The 25,485-nt window shown below is 52.3% G+C and overlaps 1 protein-coding gene across 6 annotated transcripts in view; it reads right to left on the bottom strand.

Moving 5' to 3' along the window:
• The window catches only part of RAB11FIP3 (RAB11 family interacting protein 3), an 83,978-nt gene that overhangs the window by 34,997 nt on the left and 23,496 nt on the right, over window positions 1-25,485 (bottom strand). For 3 of the 6 annotated variants that reach the window (XM_074598037.1, XM_074598036.1, XM_074598041.1), the window contains one exon: window positions 6,209-6,300. In XM_074598037.1, coding sequence (XP_074454138.1) covers window positions 6,209-6,300 — 92 coding nt within the window. Of the gene's footprint in view, window positions 1-6,208; window positions 6,301-6,397; window positions 6,694-20,935; window positions 21,024-21,103; window positions 22,908-25,485 lie in introns of those variants that run through there. The other 3 variants (XM_074598040.1, XM_074598038.1, XM_074598039.1) reach the window with 3 other exon arrangements.

Genomic DNA, 25,485 nt, shown 5'->3' with positions numbered 1-25,485 from the left:
TGCCTGTGAAGGCTGCAAAGGTTAACCCCTGTTTTTTTCAGACCAGCTGGCCTCTAGCAGCCACGCAGCCGCTGGCGACGGTGGTGCAGAGTGGAAGAGGAGGAAAAACCTCACACAATCTGTTGAGGATTGCAAAGTGGGTCCACCACCACGGCAGAAAACATGCACTCCAAATACTCTCTCTGCTCACACAGCGCAGCTCTCTCTGCCTTAGGGGAAAGCAAATAATAATAAGTAAGAAGAAAGGAGGGCTCAGAAGGTCCACTGGGCTAACTGGGAGGCAAGTGAGCGAGTACAACCACCCCGCGTGGGCTCCTTGCAAAACACAAGCCATGAGGAGCCTTCGCTGATGCACCCGGGGAACTGATGCTCCTGCACACCCAAGTTGTGGTACGCCAGGTAGTCAGCAGCAGCTTTTGTGTTACCAGCGCACAGCTGGGATGCTGCGAGCCTTCCGGCCCCTTTGCAGAAACTCTCGAGCAGCTGGAAAAATCCAGCAACATGGATCTGAACTGCCCCACTCGGATTTTTGCCCTTCAAGAAGCATTAAATTCAATTGGTTCACATGAAAAAAAAAAAAATAAAAATCCAATTTTAACAGAGGCAACAGTTCTTCCAGCGGCTGCACCTCCGGACAGGCGGGCTGGAGAGAGCCAGGAGTATTCCCTCCTCCCAAAATGCACAGAATTAGATGTGGGAGCTCCCCAAGGACATGTTTAGTCCCCAGATCCACTCCTGCTGTGCTGTACAACTTGCTACTGAACATTTAGCCGGAGGGGACATGCCTTGCGGGGGGAATAAGGCTCGCAGGGTGCCCGTGTGCATGCCTGGTTAGTCTTGCTGTTCTCGGCAAGCAAAATCCTCCTCTCGGCAGCGGTGCACAGCTCAGTGCGACGCCTTTTCCCGGCTGCTGCTGAGAGGAGCCACGGCGGCCGCCCAGCAGATGGCAACAGCCCTGCGCAAGGCGCACAGCACCGCACAGCCGCAGGGGTTTCGGCTGCCCTGCTTTGCAGATTACAAAAAGGGACTTTCTACAACCTTGCTGGCCCAAGTTCCCATGGCTAAAATAGGTATTTGTGCTATTTATCCCGCTCCCGGCCAGCCTTTACGGAGCACAGCCTTCCACCGGCTCTGCCTCTCCTCCAGCCCATCTGAGCTTACACATCTCCATCGAATCACAGAATGGTTTGGGTTGGAAGGGACCTTAAAACCCACCCAGTGCCGCCCCCTGCCCTGGGCAGGGACACCTCCCACCACACCAGGTTGCTCCAAGCCCCCTCCAACCTGCCCTTGAACACCTCCAGGGATGGGGCAGCCACAGCTTCTCTGGGCAACCTGGGACAGGGGCTCACCACCCTCAGAATGAAAAATTTCTTCCAAATACCTAATCTCAATCTCCCCTCCTTCAGTTTGACACCATTCCCCCTCGTCCCATGGCTGCCCTCCCTGATCCAGAGTCCCTCCCCAGCTTTCCTGGAGCCCCTTTAGGGACTGGAAGGGGCTCCAAGGTCTCCCCGGAGCCTTCTCTTCTCCAGGCTGAACCCCCCCAGCTCTCTCAGCCTGTCCTCACAGCAGAGGGGCTCCAGCCCTCCCAGCATCTCCGGGGCCTCCTCTGGCCCCGCTCCAACAGCTCCGTGTCCTTCTGCTGTTGGTGCCCCAGAGCTGGAGGCAGCACTGCAGGGGGGTCTCACAGAGCGGAGCAGAGGGCTGCATCCCCAATCCCAGCCAAACTCCGGCAGCACACCGAATTTTTGTGGCTTCTTTCATTTTGGGAAAGTCAGCCTTCCCACCCTGCATTGCTCATCTGCCCCTGGGAGCCAGGGCAGAGGGGACAGAGAGCCCTTGTCCTAGGGCAAGCCACAGCGGGCATCATGAAAGCTAACTCCAAATTCACCTTTTTCCCCTCCCCAGGGCATCGCAAACGAGTCCCTGTACCTCAGAGCTGAGTCACGAGCTTCACAGGAGGCGAGGAGAACTCCTACCTTCCAGTTAGTCAGCAGCAAAGCTGCACTAGCCCAGCCTGGGGGAAAACAGGCAAGGACTCAGGTGTCCGGACAGACAGACTCCAAGCTCCCTTTACGTAGCTATTACAAAGCAGGGTAGCCAAAACCGCTGTAATTATTTTTCGGTGACGTTTCCCCCTGCAGAAGTAAGAAGCGCTCAGCTTTCACCCAGCTGCCCCGCAACCACCAGCTTCCACCTGGGTCAGAGAGAAAGACACTACCTGGGGGCAGGGTAACGCCGGCGAGGGGATGCTCTCCCTGCTCGGGAGCCGGGGGACAGGATGAGATTCCTCTTGCACTAGAGACCGCGATGGCTCGCGATGCCCTGCAAGCACAGCTGGACACACAAGAAGCCACGTGGCCGCAGGAATCCGAGTACCTGCGTTTCCAATCCCCTGCCAGCCGCTGTCTCAGCGGAGCCACGCCACCAGAAATCCTCTCTGAAACCAGTTTAGCTGACAGATCTGCTGGCCGGACAGACCTGGCAAGGTGCAACAAGAGCCAGAAGCTCCGCACCACACCAGCGGCTGAACTGTGGAAGTACCCGACATTACACAGGTCCCTGCCTGAAGCGTCAAAGTTCAGACCTTGCCCCCTTTGAGAGGTTTTTACGCCCTTACTGGAAGGCGCAAATGTTGGCTCCTCTCTCCGCAGAGCAAACACTCGCTGAGAGACACCAACGCTGGGCACTCCGGGCTCACCACAGATGTTCAGCTCGCTCTGATGACAGCCACCAGAAGAGGGGATGACTCACCCGAGAAGAGCAACCTTATTAACAAAGAGAGGACATTTTCATTTAGATGGCTTAAAGCACTTGTTTACACTTGTTTGAACAAACATTTAGGCAGAAAAGCTCTCTGTCAAGGCCCCAACACTTGGAAGAACCAAGCACTCTAGCCACTGCGATTTTGTGCTGTTTAAGCAGGAACAGACGACGCTCCAAACCCAACAACCACAATTACTCTCAGGACTGCAGCGCAGCAAATGCGGCACCCCTCCTTCAGCTCGCCTTTCAAACGCCCTCTGGTGTGACACAAGAGGAGAAGAGCCAGCTGTGCCCCTTCACCCCATGGCCCTGCCAAAGCTCACACGGTGTCCGAAGTCCCCCAGCTGTGTTTTGGGGGCTGAGAAAGAAGCTGTGGCGTTAAAAAGGCTCTTTAAGCTGCCTCGTGGTCCCACAGAGCACCAAGTTTGAGAGCTGCGCGCTCGCTGTGCGCCCTCTTCCCAGGTCCTGGGCAAGAGGTATTCAGGACAGGTTCAGGACAAGAGGTAACAGGCACAAACTTGAGCATAGGAAGTTCCACCTAAACATGAGGAGGAACTTCTTTGCTGTGAGGGTGGCAGAGCCCCTGGCACAGGCTGCCCAGAGAGGTGGTGGAGTGTCCGTCTCTGGAGACATTCCAAACCCCACCTGGGCGCGTTCCTGTGTGGAGGGTCACCTGCTCTGGGTGACCCTGCTTTGGCCAATGGGGTTGGACTGGATGATCTCCAGAGGTCCCTTCTGACCCCTGCCAGTCTGTGATTCTGAAACGGGGGACATTTGAGAATACAAACTGCTTTTTGGTGGCGTGGGAGGTCTCCTTGGAGGAAAGGCAACTTTTGGAAGGATGCTTTTCCCCCCTCCTCTCTTCCAGGTGGATCCAAGCAAGGCGGAACGTCTATTGGGAAAGGCTATTTATACTGTTTTCTGTCTTAGGGTTTCCAGAGCAGCTGCCTGCTGCACCTAACGAAGGAGGACCTGCCGGAGCCTCCCCACCAGCAGCCAGCTCTGCCAGGCAGGGCAGCACGGGGAAAAACTCTCATTTGCTGCTCCCAGCAGGTTGCTTCTCTCATCCCCCCCTCCCTGGAACAGCTCAAGCTTTCCAAGGTACAGCACTACAGGACGTGTGGAATAAAACGCATGTTGGGAGCTCGCTGCTCAGCTGAAGGAGAACAAAAAAAACCCCCGCACCCCAAGACAGCAATTTATTTTTACACTTGCAACACCGAGCGGTATTTCTCGATCATGTTCTCATTTGCTGAACCTCTACGAAATCCTTGCAGGCTGGAAATTATTTCGAATCATGTATCCAAGACAACAAGGGTAATTCTTCCCCGGCATATTAAACGTAGACACCGACAGAGCTCTGATCTTTAGACGATTACCCTGAACTCAGTATAGGAATCCATTTACATCTTTCTGAAAAGGAGATTTCAGGATTCATCACCTTTTTCCTTTGGGTCACCTTGTCGTTTCAAGGAAATGATGGCCCAGCAGCAGAAGTATTTCATCCCAGCGGGGCACACACCCGGCTTGTTGGTATTCCTGCCCAGAATAGCTTGCAGCACTGACAGAGCTCATCTGTGTTAAATTAGCCCTTAGAAAACATCCCTCGCTCTGAATCTCAGAAGATCGTCCCTTGACGCAGGTCTGAGGAGCAAAAAGCAAAAGCCCTTCTGCACGAGCACGGTGACACAGGCTGTCACAGCCTCTAAACTGCGGTTAAAAAGCCCATTTGTGACCATGTACCAGAGAGAAAGAATATGAAAACCCCTCTCCCTTCTTGCCCTCCTGTCCCTATTACTGGCTTTTGTAACTATCTTTCAAAAAGGGAAAAATAAATATGCCCTTGAAAGCCTTCCAGAGGAGGAACCCAGGACCGCATGCCCTTAAGGCTGTGCTCATCCTAAGGGCGTAAGGGACTTGCTTGGGGTGACGGTGGAAGTCTGTGGACTTGATTGAGAATGGGAGCCAGCAAACCAGCTCAAAAGAAAACTCGTGCCTGGCTGGGAAATGGGATGATGACCTGGTCAACTGTCAAGCACGAGTCATCAAAGTGAGAGCTTCAAGCCACCTCAAGTGACGGACCCATGCTTCTCACTAACATAGAATCATAGAATGTGTTGAGTTGGAAGGGACCTCTGAAGGCCATCTAGTCCAACCCCCCTGCAGTAAACAGGAACATCTTCACCTAGATCAGGTTGCTCAGAGCCTCATCCAGCCTGACCTTGAATGTCTCCAGGGATGGGGCCTCCACCACCTCTCTGGGCACCCTGGGCCAGTGTCTCTCCACCCTCAGTGTAAAGAACTTCTTCCTAATGTCTCATCTAAACCCGCCCTGCTCTAGTTTAAAACCATTGCCAAACATGGGGAAGACCAGTTGCCCAACACTCAATTTATCATTAGGAAACTCAAAAGAATAGCTCGAGCCTTTTATCAAGAAGTCACAAGGCCAAAATAATGTATTACAGACTATACAAATCAAAGATGTATAATTGCATGCAAATATAAAGGAGGTTGGGAGTCCCTTCACAAGTAACAGTTTGTGTGATAAAAACCATCCAGAATACCAAGACACAAGAGTCAAAAAATTGAAGAGGAAAGTTTGGAAAAGGCAAAGCAGAAGGAAGAGATTCAGTTCCCACGTGGGACTAGGGAGACAGCCGGCCCTTTGCTCTGAAGGCACCTCCAGCACCGTCTGCTCCAGGCTGGAAGGCACGGAGCAGGACCAGAGGAAGCCTACCAAGGAAAGCCCAAAAGCCCACAAACACAGACAACAGGTCAAGGTAGGACCTACTGGGGGAGAGCAGATACAGGATGTTACGCCAATGTGTTCCTGTGCTAAGGAATACAGAGGGGAAGGGAAGGATGGAGGCCATAACTTTAACAAAGGGAAAAAAACACGTCAGATAAGCATCCTTGATCAAGCCAAAGAACAGAGAGAGAGAGAAAAATCTATATTTTTCTCTTCTGCTTTGCCTTTTACTGGCCAAACAGCACTAAGTGCCAACATCAGGCCACTCCACTGTGCCTTTCAGGTAGGCTCTTGGTTAGTACATCTCAAAATCAGGTTCTCCAAACTCAGAAACTCCAGCGACGAGACAAACATGAGAGCAGCGGGCCCCCTTCCCACAGCGCTGGGGTTCCACCACAAAAAGGGTCTCCCTCTTTCCCCCAGGGCACCGTGCTCTGGCATTCTGCCCACTAAGACAGCGCTAGCTGCGGGTTTCTGCTTGAACGCCAATTTTAAGTTAAACAGCCCCAAGGGCTTGGTGCAAATTCTCTGGGCCGGCCACCCACAGATTAAAGGATTTGTCTTTACTATGTGTTAAGCGTCCCTGAGCCCTGTCACAGCAAACACTCTTCTCCTCCAGCCAAACCCTCGATGCTCGAGCCTCACACCATACAGCTGATATTTGCAGGCGTTAACGGGGCTCATACTTGCCTCAAACGTGACAAAGTCATCAAACTCATCAGGACAGGCCGGGGCTTCCTCCTCGGGGGTATATCCCATATCATACAACTGGCTGTCGGGATCTGCAGAGGAAAACACAAAAAAGAAAGAGAATCACCAAAAGGCAACGCGCACCCTCAAACGAAGGGCAGAAGGACAAGAACTCGCTCTTGCACGCACCGGTGCCTTCAGCTTTCAGAAAGGACCTCTGCTCCCAGGCGTCCCACCACCTCCTCGGCTGGAAGGCAGCTGGGACGGTTGCTCCCTGGCAGAGGTCCTACAAGGTTCCTTGCTGCTCCAATGGGACTAGTACCTGGATCCATCCCTACCCCGCCATGGTCTCCGCTCCTTTTCCTGGTTTCTTCCCTATCTCCGTTTCCTGCATCCTCTTATTCTTCTCCCAGAAGGCTTTAATCCTGCTGTGGGCAGGGAATACATTAGATCTATGTGTGACAGCCAACTACCATGGGAACCGCAGGGAAAGCAGGCTGCACCAAAGCTTTTATCATCTACTGCTCCTCCCGTGGCCAGCCACATCAGGAGCCACCCTCCCAGGGGGACAGGGAAATAGGAGGCTTTCAAGGAGATTTCTTAAAAAAAAAAATTATATATATATATATATATATATTACTCCTCCCACCCCCAAAGACCCATCTGCAGCAGAGCGGATCGGCATTTCTCCGACCCCATCAACCGAGCAAGGGAGCGTAAATTCCCCGTGCTCCCCCCAAGCAACAGCTAATGCCCGATCCAGCACACGACCTAGATCACAGGCTGGAAACACCAAATCAAGATCAGATGCTGCAGTCCCAAAATAAATAGCAGGCTCAAAACCACACGCCTTGGAGCTGCAAGCATTGCAGCACTAGGTTTGTCTGCTGTCGGTAAACTTGGCCGGGGCAGAGGGAGTCATTCCGTCAGTGCTCTGAGGAAAGCCGGGCAATCGTTTGGATTTGGGGAGGGATAGGCTTTGCTTTTACAGCTGCTCGAGGCAGAAGATGGGAGCAGAGGTACAAAAGCGGGGTCTGCTTTCTGCGTCCTGCGGACTGGTGGCTTCCCAGCAGGCTGGCAGCATAGCCAGGCTCAAGTCCAAACCAAAGGGGCACCTAAGTCGCATAGGGCTTTGTCAGAGCCGAGTGGCACGACTACCCAGACGGGATGGGATGCAGCCCCTCTCTAAGGGTATAGCCCTTATCTAGTCCCAGCCAGGGCTCCCGCTTTGAGTCCACCTCCAGATACCAAAAAAAATGCTATTTTTCCTTAAGGGATCTGTAGGGCTAGTATAAAGTCGAGGGATTTTAGCAGTCGAGGGACTGCTTGCACAGGACAAGCAGTCAGCTTTGCAGCAACATCCCTCCCACCCAAACACCCTTCCCCCAAGCGCCTCTTTCGTCTCACCATTAAATCCAAACACGGTATCTCCCCAGGAGATACTGGAGTCACCGACCCGATGGGTACCGGCAGCCCATGGGGCTGGGAGAAGCTGAGCACGTGGCACGGAGAAATGGGCCCTCCCCTAACCTGGGTCTGGGGCTCCCAGGGGTTAGACTGTAAATCCAACCCAGGAATAAGCCAAATTGCTCTTCCAGAAACCTGTGCTCTACAGTAAGCACACGGTGGGGTCACGGCTTCGTCGGATGAAAGGTGCTCTTGTTGGAGATTTATGGCTTCAATATCCCGCTGCTCTGCCTGCTCCCGGCACCGGTGCTGCCATAAGCTGCGCTTCCAGCTGCCGGGGCTGGCTGTAACCCCGAGCAAGGCAGCGAGACGCACGTGAAAACGCTGCTGCCCCAGCACGTCGCTGGAGGCAAGGCAGCCTCAGGCCACCTCCTGCTCTAATGAATGCGTTTAGCGCTGAAGTATCTTAAGGCTGTATTGTCCCTCTCCTCAGATGGTCCCCCGTCCCCACCTGCATGGCTCCATCCGCAGGTCTGAGCCTACAACGGAGTTTTCCCACTAGTTATCCCTGTCTCTATTCCAACATTTGAGAGCCTCCTCGGTGACAGCAGGGAGGACCGAGGGGATGGGGACAGTGTCCTGCTTGCTACAAAGCCACGGGAGCACCCGAGAGTGGGTTTCACCAAAAGGAGCCTCTGCCCGCTTCTGGGAAAACCAAACAGTGCTCCTGAACATGTCACATCATGGAAACAGAGGGGACAGCCAGCCACGTCTCTTGCCGACCGCGGACCGCAGGCAATGGCCACCTCCAGAGGCGGCCGTGACGTGCACGGGAGCATCCAAAGAGCCAGCCCCGCTGATGGGGACACAGGCTGCAGGCACGCTGCCCTGGTCCTGTGCCCAGCCAGGGCTCTGCCCCACGGCACGTCCCACCCAGCGCAAGCCCCGGTGACAGCTCTGCTCTCCACAGCCCCCCAGCATGCCCCCGCCACAGCTCAAAGGCTCCATCTGCAGCACATCCAAATCCCAGAGCCGATGGCGGTGAGGCTCCAGCCCAACAGCTTCCAGTGCTTCCAGTTGCCTGATCTCACACCTCCACCAGCATGGCTGGGCAAGCCAACCAGCCCCACTGGTGCCCACACTGCAAGGCCATCTCCAGGGCTGCTGGTGGCACCCTGCGGCAGCCCAGGGAACCGCAGAGCACCCCAAAGGCGGCGGAGCCAAGCACAGGCTGCTCCCTTCTGCTTATTCCCACATCATTTCTTTTCCTCCCCGTCCGAGTAGACACACAAAAGCTTCCTGCTTTTCTACAGACACAGATAAAGATATTTATTCTGCTCATTCCTTCCGAAGGGACTTGAAAAGGGAGGATTTAGAGTCAAGCAAAGGCTTCCAGTTCCCTTCGGAAGCAGGGGTATAAAGCACAGGCAGACAACGCCCAAGCAGCTCCCCAACATCAGCTGCCTCCAGCACAGCTCTTGCCTAAACTGCGTGCTCCTGGAGCCTCCCCAGCCCTTCGGGTGTTTCTTGGTGTAGGGGCGAACGTGAGACCGGTTCTTCCATCTGTCTGCAGAGCACACAGCCCAAAGAGGGGGTCTCTGCCCAGGCAAAGCTTATTTTCACAGCAAGCTCCACTGCAAAAAGCAAGGAAAGACCATTTGAGAGGTCACTTGCCCCCTCGCTGGTGGTGTGGCCAGGGGAAGCCGTGCTCAGGAGACAGCACTCCATGCTTCCACCTCCCCATACTCCACGGCAGAGAGCAAAGACAAATATCGCCACAAACAAAGGTTGACTTTTGCTGCTCGATTTATTCCCTCCCCCACCCGAAAAAGCCATATGGTGCTTTGTGTATAGGGAGAGTTGCCATGGAGAGCTTGCCTGCAAGTCTTCCAGCACAATAGGCTGCATTAAGCTTTCAAATTCCTGTCCGAAAGAGCCAAAAAAAAACCCCTCAAGAGACCGTTGCTGCTCAACTGGCACTCCCTACGCGAGGAGCACCGTCCTCCATGTGTAGAATGAGAGCTGAAGGGCTCCGCTACCTGCTTTTCCCCACCGCACCACGGTGGCCATGGGCCACCAGCAGTAGCACTGCACAACCCTGGTGCAGCAGCACATGGTGAGCACATACGCGCAAATTCCCTCTGCTCTCCACCTTGGGCCTCAAAGCCAACTCCCAGCTGATGGGATTCTCTCCTTCGCATCCCCTTCTCCACTCCCCTTGCACTGTAAAACACATTTTCATCTCTTACACCCATCCCTGATTTCACTTGACCTCTTTCCTTCCTTTTCTTTGATGCGGTCAGCACTGTTGGAGTCACCTCTTTCCAACGCTGCTCAAAATCGCAGCTTTTTCCCAGAGATAAGGATCTCATAGAATCACAGAATGGTTTGGGTTGGAAGGGACCTTAAAGATCACCCAGTGCCACCCCTTGCCCTGGGCAGGGACATCTCCCACCAGCCCCAGTTTCTCCAAGCCCCGTCCAACCTGGCCTTGAACATTTCCATGGAAGGGGCATCCACAACTTCTCTGGGCAACCTAACGTCATTAGGGTCTCCTTTTTGTCCTCACATCCCTGTCTTTGCGACCAGCTTCTCTTGTGGTTTCAGCTCTATCCAACACTCCCACCGCTAGTCCCATTACTTCCACACACAGCCAAAAATCTCAAAGCTAAAAAAATAAAATCAAAATTAAAAAAAAAAAAAAATCGGGCTCTAAGAGACCCTGCAGGGAGCCTTACTGCCCAACAACCTCCCCGCAAAGAGGCTGTAAGCTATACGCTAGGTCTTTTTCCCCAAATTAATTGCACTAATTCATTTGACTGGAATACGCGGGCAGGGTACCAGGCGTCTGGATAAAGCTTCAGTTAAATTATTGCGGCAGCACAGTTTTACCAGGGTAACGTGGCCAACGTAGAATTTACACAAGGAATTGTAACCAGTAAAAACAGGCACAAAGCTTCCTGTCGCCCAGCATGTGCTCAAGCAAACCCCACTGAGAAGACCACCTTCCCAGCTTACACTGCTTGGGAGATGGAGGTTTGCCTTCAAAAAAGCCTTTCTGCAAGTCTTGTCAGTCACAGCACTTCCTTTTCCCCCCAGGTGTTTGATTCTCGGCTTTCCCCAGTGCTGCCCCGTTTCTTTCTAGAGCAGGGCAGGTTTAGATGAGACGTTAGGAAGAAGTTCTTTACACTGAGGGTGGTGAGACACTGGCCCAGGTTCCCAGTGAGGTGGTGGAGGCCCCATCCCTGAAGACATTCAAGGCCAGGCTTGATGAGGCTCTGAGCAACCTGATCTAGTTGAAGATGTCCCTGCTGACTGCAGGGGGGTTGGACTAGATGGCCTTCAGAGGTCCCTTCCAACCCAACACATTCTATGAGTCTATGTTTCTCGCTGCCTTATGGCTCTGCACTATATCCTGAATCTCCCCCTATTCTTAAGATCTCCTGATTCCTCCCAGTGTTTAAAAAAACCCATAAATCGTTGTCCAAACTATGTAAAGCTCCTGATGAGGACCATTTCTCCAAACACACCTATGTGTTCGCCCACTGACTGTCTGTGCAATAGGAACCTGGGCTTTTCAAGAAGCTCAGGACAACACAGAGCTACAGCAACAGAAGTCCCGGGGTAGAGAAAGCTCCTGAAATAGATTCTAAAAACTGCTTTCAGAAGACAGGATTTCAGTGAAAAGGCACCTTGAGTGAAGAGCTGTGGGTACAGTAGTGACACAGGTCAGAAACAGAGCCAGTTTTATCGGCTTCATATAGGAATGACCTAGAAAAACAGAGCCTTTCAGAAGTATTTAAGTCATATGCCAACACACACTCCGCATACCGCTGCGAGCCACAGAGCCACGAACTCAAAGCGATTCCAACAGTATGGATTATGTGCAGCTAACAGACCTGAATTATTCAGCACAGGAATAAGGCTGGGAACCTGCCTGAATGGCACAAAACAAAACAGACACCCCACACCCCCCTCAAAATAAGGCAAGACGAAGTTATGGTTGGCTTAAGAGGGGACAACTGCTATAAACTGACCTCCCTTACCGGGTACGCTGCTTGAAAGCGAGGTGGCAAAAGGTGTACAGCCAAGCATTAAACATTTACAGGCATTTAGGAGGATGTTACATCCAAAGCAAAGAGATGGAGAGGAAGCCACTGTCCGGTGTTTCCAGGGGCAGCTCAGGGTCTCTGGCTTTCACCGAAGCTCACGCACCCTTGCGGTGTTAGTCCCGGCAGGATAAAGCTAGCACCCACCCAACCATCCAACTTTTGTTTTCCATGAGCAATCCAGGAGTATGATTGTAGTCTGACAGTCATGCACAAAGTGGCAGCACTGGTCAGAGCTGGGAAGAGAAGCCTTCTGCTATCTGCTTCTCCTGTAACCCAACCCGCTGACGCCGCCAGAGATGAGACATCGGGCCAGGAGCCACGTAGTGAAGACTATCAGTTTACGACCCAAAATTACACGAAGGGAAATAACCGAGTGGCAAGCCCAGGCTCCCAAGGAAGCAGTGCCAGAATTAAGGTTGCTTACGCAACCCTCATCTGAGCCCCTCTCAGCTAATGCGCTTTAGCACTCCTTCATTTCTTGAATATCACTGCTCACGGATTGGTACTTATCACATATTCCTTTTGATCCTCTTCACACAGTGCGGGCCCTCAAGCTTTGTTTAGACACACCACTGAAAGGCATAGTGAAAAGAATTAGCTTCACGGTATCCAAGCATTTTGGAAGCACAAATCTAGCTGCCTTCACTTCATCTTGGAGACGAGATGAGCACTGCTGCCTCCGCTGCGGTGACACAGATGGGTCAGAGACAGGAAGCCACCACTAACACGTGGGATTCGGTATTGAGTTGAACACGCGAGTCCTCGTTTTTAATTTTCTCAGCAATTTGAGCTGTCTTCAGTGTACGCTAGTCAACGAGACCAGCTCAAATTCCTCCAGACATGTGTCAGCCTGGAACAAAGGCTCACTGCTGGAGGAGTGAGAAACAAGGAATGGGTTTGTGGCCACCAGCAAGTGGTTCGGAGCCACTTCATGACGTACAAGCAGAAAAGACCGAGAGACTGAGCCTCTAAAATAGCACAAGCTGCCCTGGCGAGGAGACCTCCTGATGTCCTCCGTCTCCTTCTCTCTAGATTCTACTCTCAACAAGTCTATATTTCAGGAAACAAAGCTGGATTTTGCAGCCAAGAGCTTTATTCCCCGTTCTGTGAAGAGACTGAGGCAGAACCTCTTGAAAGAGCGCACAAAACTATGCAAACAATAGAACATCCTCATTTAGCTTCCCAGAGAACCCTCAACGTAGGCACAACCTTTGGGACATCCATTAGCCGGTCTCTTGTCAAGTGTTTAAGTACAGGCAAGTGGAAACTCTTCTAGATGCTCCGCATCCAGATTCATTCGGGCAGGAGCAGGCAGAAGACAAGTGGCACCTCTTAGATACGATGGATCCGCCAGCTAAATAAAAGCAAAGAGAAGCCTGGCTCGGGAGCCTGGATGCACCAGAGCTTTTGAAATACCAGATAACGGAACCAAAGCTGTTTCTCAGCTCACTCATTAGAGGCTCCTTGCATCAGCTGGGGCACTGGCTGGATGGCACCGTCCCGCCACGAAGCATTTCAGCCTCCAGCTCAAAGCTCCCACATGGAGAAATCAAGACAACAGTTAAAACCAGTTGAGTCCTCCCCAGCTCACAGCTTCCAGTCCTGTGCCTGAGAAACGTATTTACCTTCCAGCGTAGCTAAACATCGTTTTTAACGCAATGCCCGTGTGAACGCAGGCACAGCTGGCCTGCAGGGTGGCCAGGATGCCAGCATTAAAAGAAGCCCTCAACGCCTATAGCACTTACAAATCATAACAGACAGACATTAGTATTTGTCAGTCAGCACTTGCAGGTCTTTCTTGCCATTTCTGTCCCCCCACCAGCCACACCACGAGCTGAGGACACCTAATGCAAAGCTGATGCTAAAAGCCTTTTCAAAGCCGTCATAGAACCACAGAATGGTTTGGGTTGGAAGGGACCTTAAAACCCACCCAGTGCCACCCCCTGCCCTGGGCAGGGACACCTCCCACCACACCAGGTTGCTCCAAGCCCCCTCCAACCTGCCCTTGAACACCTCCAGGGATGGGGCAGCCACAGCTTCTCTGGGCAACCTGGGACAGGGGCTCACCACCCTCACAGCAAAGAATTTCTTCCTCAGATCTCACCTAAATCTCCCCTTTTCCAGTTTAAACCTGTTCCCCCTTGTCCCACGGCTCCCCTCCCTGCTCCAGAGTCCCTCCCCAGCTTTCCTGGAGCCCCGTTAGGGACTGGAAGGGGCTCCAAGGTCTCCCCGGAGCCTTCTCTTCTCCAGGCTGAACCCCTCCAGCTCTCTCAGCCTGTCCTCCCAGCAGAGGGGCTCCAGCCCTCCCAGCATCTCCGGGGCCTCCTCTGGCCCCGCTCCAACAGCTCCGTGTCCTTCTTGTGCCGAGGACTCCAGAGCTGCAGCAGCACTCCAGGTGGGGCCTCACCAGAGTGGAGTAAAGGCGTAAAAGCCAAGCCTGGCAAGTCATTTGGATCAGAACCTGCCTTTGGGCAACACGTGGTCTTAGGGAGAACTGCAAGGCCGGCCAACAACTGTATGGACACCTTCTACCCCAGCCAAGGCTCTGACTTCAAAAGGTAAGTCGCAAAACCATCAGTAAAAACCAAATACAGTTATTTATAAAGCAGGCAAGTATGAAATCAGAGGCCAGGTCCCGCCCAGAATTCAGCCTGAGTTTAGGGGGAAACTAAGGAAAGAAAATACATTAGAGAAGAAGAGGCATTAAACTACACCTGCAGGGAGAATTCCTCCCAACATGGCATTTCACAGTTCTGAGCCATCTCTTAGAAGCGATGGCTGTGTTGCTCAAAAATATCCTGCCTGTTAACAACAAGTGTCAAGGAGCCAGGTTGCCCTCCTGCTGCTGGCCACAGCAGAGCTGTTGGGAGTCCCTGTCCTCCAAAGTCCCTTGAAAGCTATGCAGATTAACAGGAAAATGCTCCTGAAGGCTCACGTGATTGAATACCCTTTGCTTTTTCTCCCCCCAACTCTCAACATCGCCAAAAAATCCCTTTTAAGGGATCAATGAATGAGAGGGGAGCTGTACTTTTTAAAGTGCTTTTGTTCCAGCTGCCTTCTGAAAAAGAAACAGTGCACAAAGGAGAACAAAGTAATGGAGGAGGGTGCTATAAGCTTGGGGTTTAATCCTTTTTCCAGCGTAACATTTGCCAAAGTGAGGAGGACAGTGTCAGAGACATCGCCCAGGTTGACAGCCCTTCCCTTCGAGACAACGCCAATAAATGAGTGACTTAATGCAGCACTCCAAAGCCACGAGCTATGCAATGCAGGCACCAGCAGGGATCATCAGCACTTAGAATCATAGAACCATAGGGTTGGAAGGGACCTCTGGAGATCACCCAGTCCAACCCCCTGCCAGAGCAGGGTCACCCAGAGCAGGTGGCACAGGAACGCGTCCAGGCGGGCTTGGAATGTCTCCAGAGACGGAGACTCCACCACCTCTCTGGGCAGCCTGTGCCAGGGCTCTGCCACCCTCACAGGAAAGAAGTTCCTCCTCATGTTTAGGTGGAACTTCCCGTGTTCCAGTTTGTGCCCATTACCCCTTGTCCTGTCCCTGGGCACCACTGAAAAGAGCCTGGCCCCATTCTCCTGACACCCACCCTTTAAGTGTTTATAAGCGTTGATAAGGTGTCCCCTCAGTCGTCTTTTTTCCAGACTGAAGAGACCCAAATCCCTCAGCCTTTCTTCATCAGAGAGGTGTTCCAGTCCCCTCAGCATCTTGGTAGCCCTTTGCTGCCCCCTCTCCAGCAGTTCCCTGTCCTTCTTGAACTGGGGAGCCCGGAACTGGACCCAGCACTCCAGATGTGGCCCCACCAGGGCAGAGCAGAGGGGGAGGATGACCTTCCTCGGTCTTCAGCCACACTCTTCTTGATGCAGCCCAGGATGCCCTTGGCCTTCTTGGCCACAAGGGCACATTGCTGGCTCATAGTCATGCTTCATTCAAAGCTGACTGATTACTAGGGCTATAAACTCTTATTAAAACTCATTCGGACAGTTTTCAAAGGTTTTGGTAACATTTTGTTGGCTAGAAGAGAATCCACCACCATCGCTTGTGCCTGACCCCTCTCCTGCAGATGAAGGACAGCTGAGGAACACCATATCAGAAGCATTAGACCTTTTCAATGCGATCTCTGAGAAGGGAATCAAGGGCCTGAGATGTTACAAACATTGCGTTGCCTTGTTCTTACCACCCGAACAGGCACGTTTTTATCAGAAGTTGTTGCGTTATCTCTGCTGACCACCCTGTAAGTATTGATTGCGTTAATAAAACTACAGACAAAACAAAACAGGCTTCAAAAAGCAGCAAGCGGAGAAGCGACAGGAGCAGGTGGGTGGCTGACTTGGTACAGCTCTGCTCTCAAAGTCTCAGGAGCAGCACAGGAGCAAAGCCACCCTCGTGTTGGGCTGCAACGGGTGACAGTTGTCCTTCACTGCAATCCTGTGACTCTCTGATCGGTGAATTCAGCTCTGGTCACCTCATTAGCAGGAGCCTTCCTATCTGGAGGAGAAATAAGCTGCCCAGTGGCTAGATGGATTTACAGGAGCATTCAGACTGTATGCACTTGGAAAAGATGATGATCATCAAGGAGAAAGACATCGGAGGGTGTTGTGGTTTTGGCCAAATTGTCCAATGGCTGGTGACAGATGCTCCCCCCCAGCCTCTCATGCACGGGGAGGAGGACGGGGAGAGATAAAGAGAGATTTACGAGTTTAGAAGAAACTAAACTACTTTAATAAGATATTAAGAATAAGATAAAAAGTAAAATAATGAAATAGATACAGTATATACAAACCCGTTATTAAGCTCCCAGGCTGACGTAACCCACAGGCACTGGGGAAGTCCCAGGCTGGACTCGGCCACGGGTGGGAACTGGGTTCCAGAGTTGGAGTCAGGAACACACAGATCGGGATCAAAGGCAGATGAACAGACAGGGTCCTCCTCAGACGTCAGCCATTGAAGGAAGAGAGCTGACCCTTTGATCCCTCAGCTTTTATACTGAGCATGGGGCAGATGGGATGGAATACCCCTGCTGGTCAGTTTTTGGTCCACTGTCCTGTCCACTCCTCCCCGCAGGTGGGACCCCTCTACGTTTTTCCGCTTCCAACCCTCTAACGGGGCAAATAACAAAATTAGCTGACCTTGTTTGTTATAGCAATAAGTAGAAGCAAGAGCCTCTCTGTGTACCATTCCTTGGCACAAACTGTCTTACCACTCTGAGCAAACCCCTCCAGACACAACATGCTGGTAATTTCAGAGAGTTAGAAGAGGCCTAGCTAAGAAATAAAATTACTGAACAGAAAGTTGGTTCTGTTTTACCTCAAACCAGGACAGAGGGACACACGCACCAGCCCAGGAGGAATCATAGATTCATAGAATGTGTGGGGTTGGAAGGGACCTCTAAAGGCCATCTAGTCCAACCCCCCCGGTAGTGAGCAGGGACATCTTCAACTAGATCAGGTTGCTCAGAGCCTCATCCGGCCTGGCCTTGAATGTCTCCAGGGATGGAGCCTCCACCACCTCTCTGGGCAACCTGGGCCAGTGTCCCACCACCCTCAGTGTAAAGAACTTCGTCCTATTGTCTCATTTAAACCTGCCCTGCTCTAGTTTAAAACCATTGCCCCTGGACACGGCTTCATGCAGAACAGGATGGAGATGAAGCGAGCCGTGGTTAGGCAGAAGACCAAGGAAAGGTTCCTCTCAACGCTGGGACGCCCACCGGAGCCAGCCCGTGCTCACCCATCACAGCAGGGTTGCAATTAGCACAAATTTCCCAGCAAAGCCACATCACAGGCAGCCTCTCCTGTCTAAGAGCGAGACCAGGAAACGCTGGGAAGAAACAAGCTTTTGCCACATCAATCTGTCAGGGTGTCACAAGGGTACACTCACCGCAGAGTCACGAGCCTCCAGGCCGTGACAGAGCAGAGAGAGCAGGATTCTCAGAGGAGCAAAAGTGGTAGGTGAGTAATTATCCCTTCATTAATCACGCCAGATTGACCGGATTCCTAAAGAGAAATGGTCTGACGGCTCTGGCTCGCCTCCTGGCACAGAGGCAGGACAACGGGCTACTTATTTTCCTTTACCTAAGCTCAGGAAGCCAATCCAACCTGATCCGTGGCCAGACATTTCTGGTGAGGATGGAGGAGACATTCCCCAGCTTCCCGGGTTGAGCCGAGCATTAATAACCCCTCGTTCCGGAGCTAAACATCCCGAACCTGAGAAATCAAAACAGGGAGGACCGAAACCAGCAGCAGCACCACCCATCTGGAGGCACCAGCCTAGCCTCCTCCCACGTGCTCCCCACACCGCGGGCTAAGCCCAGGCTCCCAAAAGCCTTCGCAGCAGCAGATGTGGAACAAAACAAGCCTACTCCCGACGTGGAAAATAAAACCCATGATGGTGAAATACTGAGACAGCAGATGGATGGATGAGAAACGTCCATTTTCTAACAGAAGTCGCCTTTGTTTTCTTTGTAGTCATCACCTCCGTAGAGGAGAGTGTGCTCAGGATCACTCCAAGACTCTAATAAAACACTGTTTTTATGTTGACCATCTCCCCGAGAAAACAGGTAGTCCTTGCAGTGTTTTTCCTTCTCCTTTGCCAGGGAAATTAGTTTTCTTTTGGGCCTTTCATTTGCAATTTAGACTCAGGTTGCCTTTATCAGCCTTGGGTTACGGTCTGAGGGTCTAAGCAGCCACAAGCTTTACTTCATCAGGACACACGGAAGTCCGTCCACTCTGTGATTTGCTGGGATTTGCAAGAGATCTGGCTAATGCTTTCCCCCCCTCATAAGGAATCGCGTACAAATGGTGATGCTTTGGGCATTTAAACGCGGGTCAGCCGCTTGCCACGGTAGGCGAGGGGCAGCTTTGCAGTGCCATGAACTGCATTTCCCTCGGAATGTGTGTGTATTTTGGACCTGCAGCCTGTTACACTCCGTGACGGTGACCGGACGCAGCAAGATTTCTCTGGCATATGCTTCAAAATATTCATAAAGAAAGAATTCTCCAAAGGGGAGAGATGCTCGGTGCCAATCTCCCATTCCCCGGCACCGCGAGGGCTGCTGAGCCTCAGCAGCGGTTTTAGGGCAGCGTGTTTGAGCAATTCCCTGCCATTCTCATCCCGGAGCCATGAGGAGACCTACGGACATGCTTCCTCCGACACTTCTGCGCTTCTCCCAAAAGTAGGTCAATGCAGTATGTCATCTGCCAGGCTTTTTTTGGGAAGACACGCTCCCTGCTCAGGCATGGCGCGCATGGAGCGGGCCGGCTTCATCCCTGACGTAACCCTTCACCCAGCTGCCAAGTCAGAAAAATGAATAAAACCCATTGTTTACATAAATTAGAAGAGAAACGCAAAGCAAGAAGAGCCACGGTGAGCCAGAAGTGCTCCTCCTCCCCTAGCAGCATCTGAGTCCTTTTCCTAGCATGTTATAGCAGAAATAAATAGCGATTTAAAAGCGCCAGCGGGCAGCGGGGGCTGTGCGGTTCTGCTCGGCGCTGCTCCGGAGCTGGGCAGCAGGACAGGTTACCCAGCTGAGGTGCATCTCCCCGCTCCCCCCAGCTGCTGCTGCTCCCGCTTTGAAGGGGAACAAGCGGTTACTGCCGCTCGCCCAAAGCTCCCTGCTTACGCCAAGGCAGGGAGAGCCTGCAGCCAGAATTAACCTTGCTGGATCCTGGCAGCTGCACGGCTGGAGATAAATAGTTTTGCGGGTGGCATTTTTGTTCCCGGGTTCGCTTTTAAGTAGGAAATATCCTCCCTCCCAGTTGAGCCAGTTTGGAGTTATCCCTCCCAGTGCGAAAGTATTCCAAAACAGAGGATAAGCGCGTGCACGGGGAGGGCCATGCACCGACCTCCCATTTCTCTGCTGCATTTGTGGAGGTGGCAGAGCTGCTTCCGCTGCCCCACGGCAGCTGCGGGTGAGCCGAGGACCATCCTCGTGCCCCACACCACTCTCTTCCCCCCCCCAGCCCCTATCACCCTCCAGTTTGCTCGGCGGCAGCAATGCAGGAGCCACGGTGGGAGTACAAGCGGCTATTAAAAACCAAGCGCGGAGCACAACGTTGCATTTGCAAAGGTAGGTGCCCAAGTCAAGGCTGTCTCCTTGTTCCGAGAGGTGTGATAACGAAGGACTTGGGAACAGGCCCCGAGGAAGCTTCCCCTTCGAGGCTGTGCTAGCAGCTGCACACGCTCTGCAGCATTTTGGGGTTCCTGGGAGCAGAAGACTGACTTTTCTTCTGCAAAGACATAGCGTGATGTGGGCTGGGGGGAGAGAGCAAGCACCCAAGTGCCACCTGCCCTGAGGCTTTCTCCTGCATCCTCCCCTCACCTAGGGATGAAAGTTGGGCTGGACTCACAGCTGCTCAGTTCTTCATCTGTTTGTGCCTCCAGGCAGAGGAGCTCCGTCCCACCCCTGTCCCCTGAGCCCCAGCCTGGCACAGGAGAGTGTCTCTGTGCCCCCAGACCCTCTCCTGTTAGAGATGCCCCTGCAGGAGAGGGATGGAGAGGGACCTCAGGCCACTTGGACCACAGGGTGCCACCAGAGCAGCTCACCTCCATCAAAGACTGGCACATACACTCCGAATTCCCCATCCCCTGCGAGCACCGAGAGTTCCACAATAGACAACCCTCACACATTTTCACGGGCAGGCCTGGTGGTTTCCAAGACAAGCGTTTAAGTCCCACTATTTCAAGGAAAAAACAACAACAAAAAAAAAAAACAACACACCACCCCAGTTCAGTACTTCCAAGAAAAGCTTGGTGCTCCTGGTCCCTAGCAGAAGGGGTCACAGACGACGAGCGCGTGGACTCCAAACGTCACAAGCACAGTAATGGCACTATGGGCATCCCTCCGCACCACAGGGATGAGGAGAACTCTGATCTACAAAGAACAGCACTACAAAGAACAGCGGAGGTAGGTTTTTTTTCCCCCCCTCAAGTATACATATAAATTTTAAAGCAAGATTTAAGTCTTCGTTCCTTTCGGGGGCAGAATTAACGCTCATCTTCATAAACTCCTGATCCCAACAAGCAGTACATCTAGTACATACATATATATACGTGCTAGAGCAGAGCAAGATGCAATGCAAAAAAATGCAGAAGACACAATCAGAGCAATTTTGGTTTTATTCTTGCTCGTGAATCAACCTTGATTTCCCATTCACGGCAGCCCCTGCACAACAGCTGTACACAACGAGGCATCTGTCCTACCTTCAGCCATCAAACGAGCTGTCTCCCTAATCGGTGACGGTTTTGCCAGGGTTAGGAACAGGCAAGATCAGCGGGGAAAGTCTTCACTGCAGCAATGCTGCAGGAATAAAGAGATCAGCAGATCCGATGCGAACGTAGGAAGTGCTCAAACCAGTGCCAGATACTCACCGAGTTTAGTCAAACGTGCACACAAGCTCTCCTTCCATCTGCTAAGCTTCAGGGAAGGCTTCCCTTTCAAAAAGCAAACGCTTTGAATATTAAATTGGGCCCGGGTACCCCCGCCGAGAAAGCGTGCTTAGATGTCAGCAGTAGCCTGTTGCAAATACGACCATATTTCCAGCATCAGTCTGGAAGAGAGACCACTGACAACGCACACAAACACAGCCTCAGAAATAATTACTGGATTGGGAATGTGTAAGGGAATGCAAGCTTTGGCTTCTGGAATTATCCCCCGTGCAAGGAAAGCTTTCATTTTGCGTAGCAAAAGCCATCTGCAATGCAGATCTTACAGAGGGGAAAGAAAAAAAAAAAACCACACCAAAAAAAAAAAAAAAAAAAAAGAGTGACACACAAACCAAATGGTGGTTTATGTTACCAGACGGAGCCAGATATCCAACACGCTCTGCACCTTCAAACGCTCTGCGGAGCCAGAGCGGATCCGTGTCACCAGGCCAGCAGCCAGCCCGGCTCTCCAGAAATTAATTGCGAGCCACCATGTGCTCTCTAGCAGACTCACATACAAGCACTAAATGGTTGATGGGCACCTGGAGCTGTGGTCTCAGAGATGTCATCTAAGCGCTATCAGATCCACAGGCGTCTCAGAGACGCCAGATCAGCAATTAAACGGAGCGACGGCGGGAGCGGGGAACATCGCTGCTGCCCGGGCAGCAAGGCTGGAGAGCACGACCTGCACAGGGGGTGAGCAACGTGGCATTAATTACTTGGGTTTGGCGCTGAGAACTGACGCGCTGTTCCCTCTCTTGGCTGCAAGCTTTTCAGACATAAGGCTCACAGCCTTCGTGCCAAGGGAGGGATGGGTATGGGTTTGGGTGGGGTTTTTTTGGTGGTTTTTTTTGTTTGTTTGGTTTTTTTCTTTCAGGAAATTCCCAAGTCGGCATCCGGCTACCAGGAGCACACCAACCACTTCGGGACACGAAATGCCCACTGCAGAAAGTGCAGCCGCTGCTGCGAGGATACACCCACCAAAACCCTCCACGGGCTGCTCTCGGGAGCCAAGCGATGCAGCCCCGCGGAGACTCGGACCTGCTCGAGTTCACGCTGCTGCCAGTTCCAATTAGCAACGGCACGGCGCTTTTACACCGGCTCTTTGCGGCAGCTTGCCAACGCCAGCCCAGCCCAAGCCCCGACCACCAGCCAGCCTTTTATTTGCTGTTCAACACCCTGCCCTGTCTCGCTCCACGCTTCTCCTTCCAGCCCATCCTTTGGAAGCCCATCAAACAGCTTGGGAAAGCTGACCGCGCTCCTCCTGCTCACTGCCTCTTGTTCAGCCCCACAGGGCTATCTCCACTGACCTGCGGCTCGCTCCTTTGGCACGGTGGCCAACTGCTGAACCGGCTAGCCCCCAAAAGCCAGCACTGCCAGGGGTCTCCCCCAGTCCCGTCCCCACCTGCTCCTGCCAGCAGCCGGCCGTCCCTGCAAACAGGAACTCGCTTATAGCTTCCAGGTTTGGGTGTTGGCTCCAGAGCTGGATTTTCCATCTTCCCAAATCCAAAGAGCTTTTAGTTGAAGCATTTGGAAAAAAAAAAAAAAAGAAAAAAAAAAAGTTTTGACTATTTCCATCCTCGGGCCCTCCCCTGAGCTGATGAAGGCATCTATTCCTCAGTGGATGCACTGTCTGCTCTCAATGCACAGGGGCCCCTCTGTGCAGGGATCAGAAGCCAAGGCAGGAGGGATGGAGGAGGCTGCGAGCTCCAGGAATGCACCTTCCCCTGCCCGACAGCAGTTATTTGAACCGACACCAACAGCAAACCCCTGGGTGCATGAGGGTACCTGCACAGAGCCCGTTCCTACCGGGGTTTTGTTGGGTGTTTTTGGAAGACAGATGTTACAGATGTTCAGAGCATGGTTACACGCCTTGCTCATTAATGCTTTTGAGCTCGAGTTAAGAGCACTGATGCGCTACAAAGAGGAGACATTAAATACGTCCTACTGGATGCTGAGAGGCCTCTAGAAAACCAGGTGTCTGAAGCTTCAAAGGTTTTTAAATATCCTGACAAAGAATGGACTCTGCCTGTGAGCACATCCCGTGTTGTTTGTTTGCATCCAGCTGCAGCTGACATTACCCAGACTTCTTGTTTACCAACTACCTCCCCCTCCGGCAGCTCCTGCATCCGCGACTAGAGCTGCTCCTTGGTCCAGGTACCTCGGCTTCAGGTTACAGACACCATCACACCACCCCTGTCCCATGCTCAGCTCCTTGCCATGCAAATAGAAAGGTATCTTACTCCTGGTCTGCATTTCCTAAGTGGTTTGCGTACAATACCTGTATCTTACAGGTCCCTCATGAGCTGTAGCTTCCAAGCACGATGAATGCAGCTGTCACGCTGGCTCCCTGTTTTTTCCCCCCCTGCAGGATGACTAGAAAGATGTCCCGTTGGATCTCCCTGATGGTAGCCAGGTGCAGCAGGATTCCCCCTAGCTGTGGATTCCCCAGGCATTACACACCTTAGCTGGCTTCTTTAAGCATGCTCTGTAACATCCTCCTCCAAATTATTCAAATTCAAATCATTACTGCCTCCACTACACTATCAGCTTCTCAAGTTTTACAATCCAAGGCCCTAACATTCCACTTTTTAGAGTTATTTATCATCCCTGACTCGCTGCCAACGTTTGTTCCCCAGTTTGCCCCTCTGCTTTGCTCTTTACCTGTTGCAGGACTGGCCAGTTGTCCAGGCACCGTTCCCACTGACTTTAAAAGCAGGCAAACCACACACAGCAGGGGGGAGAAGAATGTCCCAGCAGCCACCCCACCCCACCTCACCTCACCAGCAAGAAGAGCTGGGACCCAGCAGGGTGTGAGGAGCTGAGTCTGTCCCAGCAGGGTCTCTGAGCCTGTCTCTCTGTGCCCAAGAGCCGGCAATCCCCATCCGTGGGGACCTGCCGTGGTCCCCATGCCACCCTGATCCTGACGAATGGCTCAGAGCTGGGCTGAGAACTGAGCCCAACCACCCGAGAGCTGCGGGCTCACCACCTCCTGCAGAGGGGAGACCCCAGGCCATCCAGACTCCACCACCCAGAGCGCTCTAATCATAATAATATATATATATATACACACACACATAATGACCACATTTTCATCTTAAGTCTTCTCTTTGGGAAGGGTAGAAGATAAAGCAGCCACAACTGGCTAAAAACTCCCATGAAAGTCTCAAATCCAGCTTCTGTAGCACATTAAGTCACTTTGCTCTTTCCCCGACACAGTCAACATTACCTGGCCAGACAGAGGGTTACAGCAGGAGAGAGATGGGAATTGTTTCCCGGCAGCGGGGAGGTGCCATGGTGGCTTTCAGTGCTGTCCGAGTGGTGAAACGGTGCTTTGCTCCGCACCGAAGGCGAGCTGGAGGAGTCCTAGATCAGCGTGTTCCTCAGCCAGCGGGAACATACCCCAGAGAGCTGGCGCAGGGATAGGGCCGAGGATCCTCCCTGGACGTAAAGGCCAACTGAACACGAAAGCGGTTGTAAGGAAAGCAGCCGACGAGGCAAGTTTTGCTCATTTTGTAACTGCACCTTCAGTGTGCCAAGCTAGACCGTAAAATCTTGAGTAAAGTCACAGCTATTCTCCTACAGAGTCTCCAAGGTGGGGGGGGGAGGGAAAGAAAAGCAGAGCGTCTTCAGAAATGACCCCTTCCCCCCGTTAAGGCAGACCCTGGGAGGTACAATCTCGCATCAGGTCTCATTTCAGCGACGGGCCAAAGGACTACAGAGTACCAGGAAACGCAACAGAACCATCTCTGGCTAAAAATAGGCCAAGCTAATTAAGAAAACCTTGTTAAAAGGGCCGCCAAGCAGCAAGCATAACCTCTTCTTTCTTTACAAGGGGATGATCAATATTGACTGTCTCGGAAGCAGCAAATCCTCAAGATCCCTTCAATGTGAGCAACTGCTCAGCTGGTGGGACTCAAAGAAACTCTCTCTGCAGCTGATCCCAGGTTTCTCTTACAGCTGTTTAATGCTGTGCTATGTCAGCTCTGCCCTTCTTAACCACTGTAATAAATACATATCAATCTCTTTCAAGTTTAATAAATAGGCATCCTGAAAGCTTTCTCCGGATCTGCTTTTTCCATTCAATTAATATAACACAATCCCAGAGCAATGAATTATTGAAGAGAAATACAAGCCAGAGCTTTCACAAACATGCTCTACTCCAATAGCAATTTATTGCAAATTAATAGCCCCGCTGCATTTCCTCCTGCAGCACGAGAACCAGCAATCAAGCTACACCAGCCACCAAAACTTCCGAGCTACCAGAAAACCCTGCAGTCCCGAGCACAAATAAACCAGGGGGAGGAGACGGAGGGATGGACGACCGA

This window comes from Larus michahellis, chromosome 8 (assembly GCF_964199755.1).
Source record: "Larus michahellis chromosome 8, bLarMic1.1, whole genome shotgun sequence".
Classification (NCBI taxonomy): Eukaryota; Metazoa; Chordata; class Aves; order Charadriiformes; family Laridae; genus Larus; species Larus michahellis.
The sequence above is the reverse complement of the archived record's forward strand: the minus strand, read 5'-3'. Positions and strand labels throughout refer to the sequence as shown.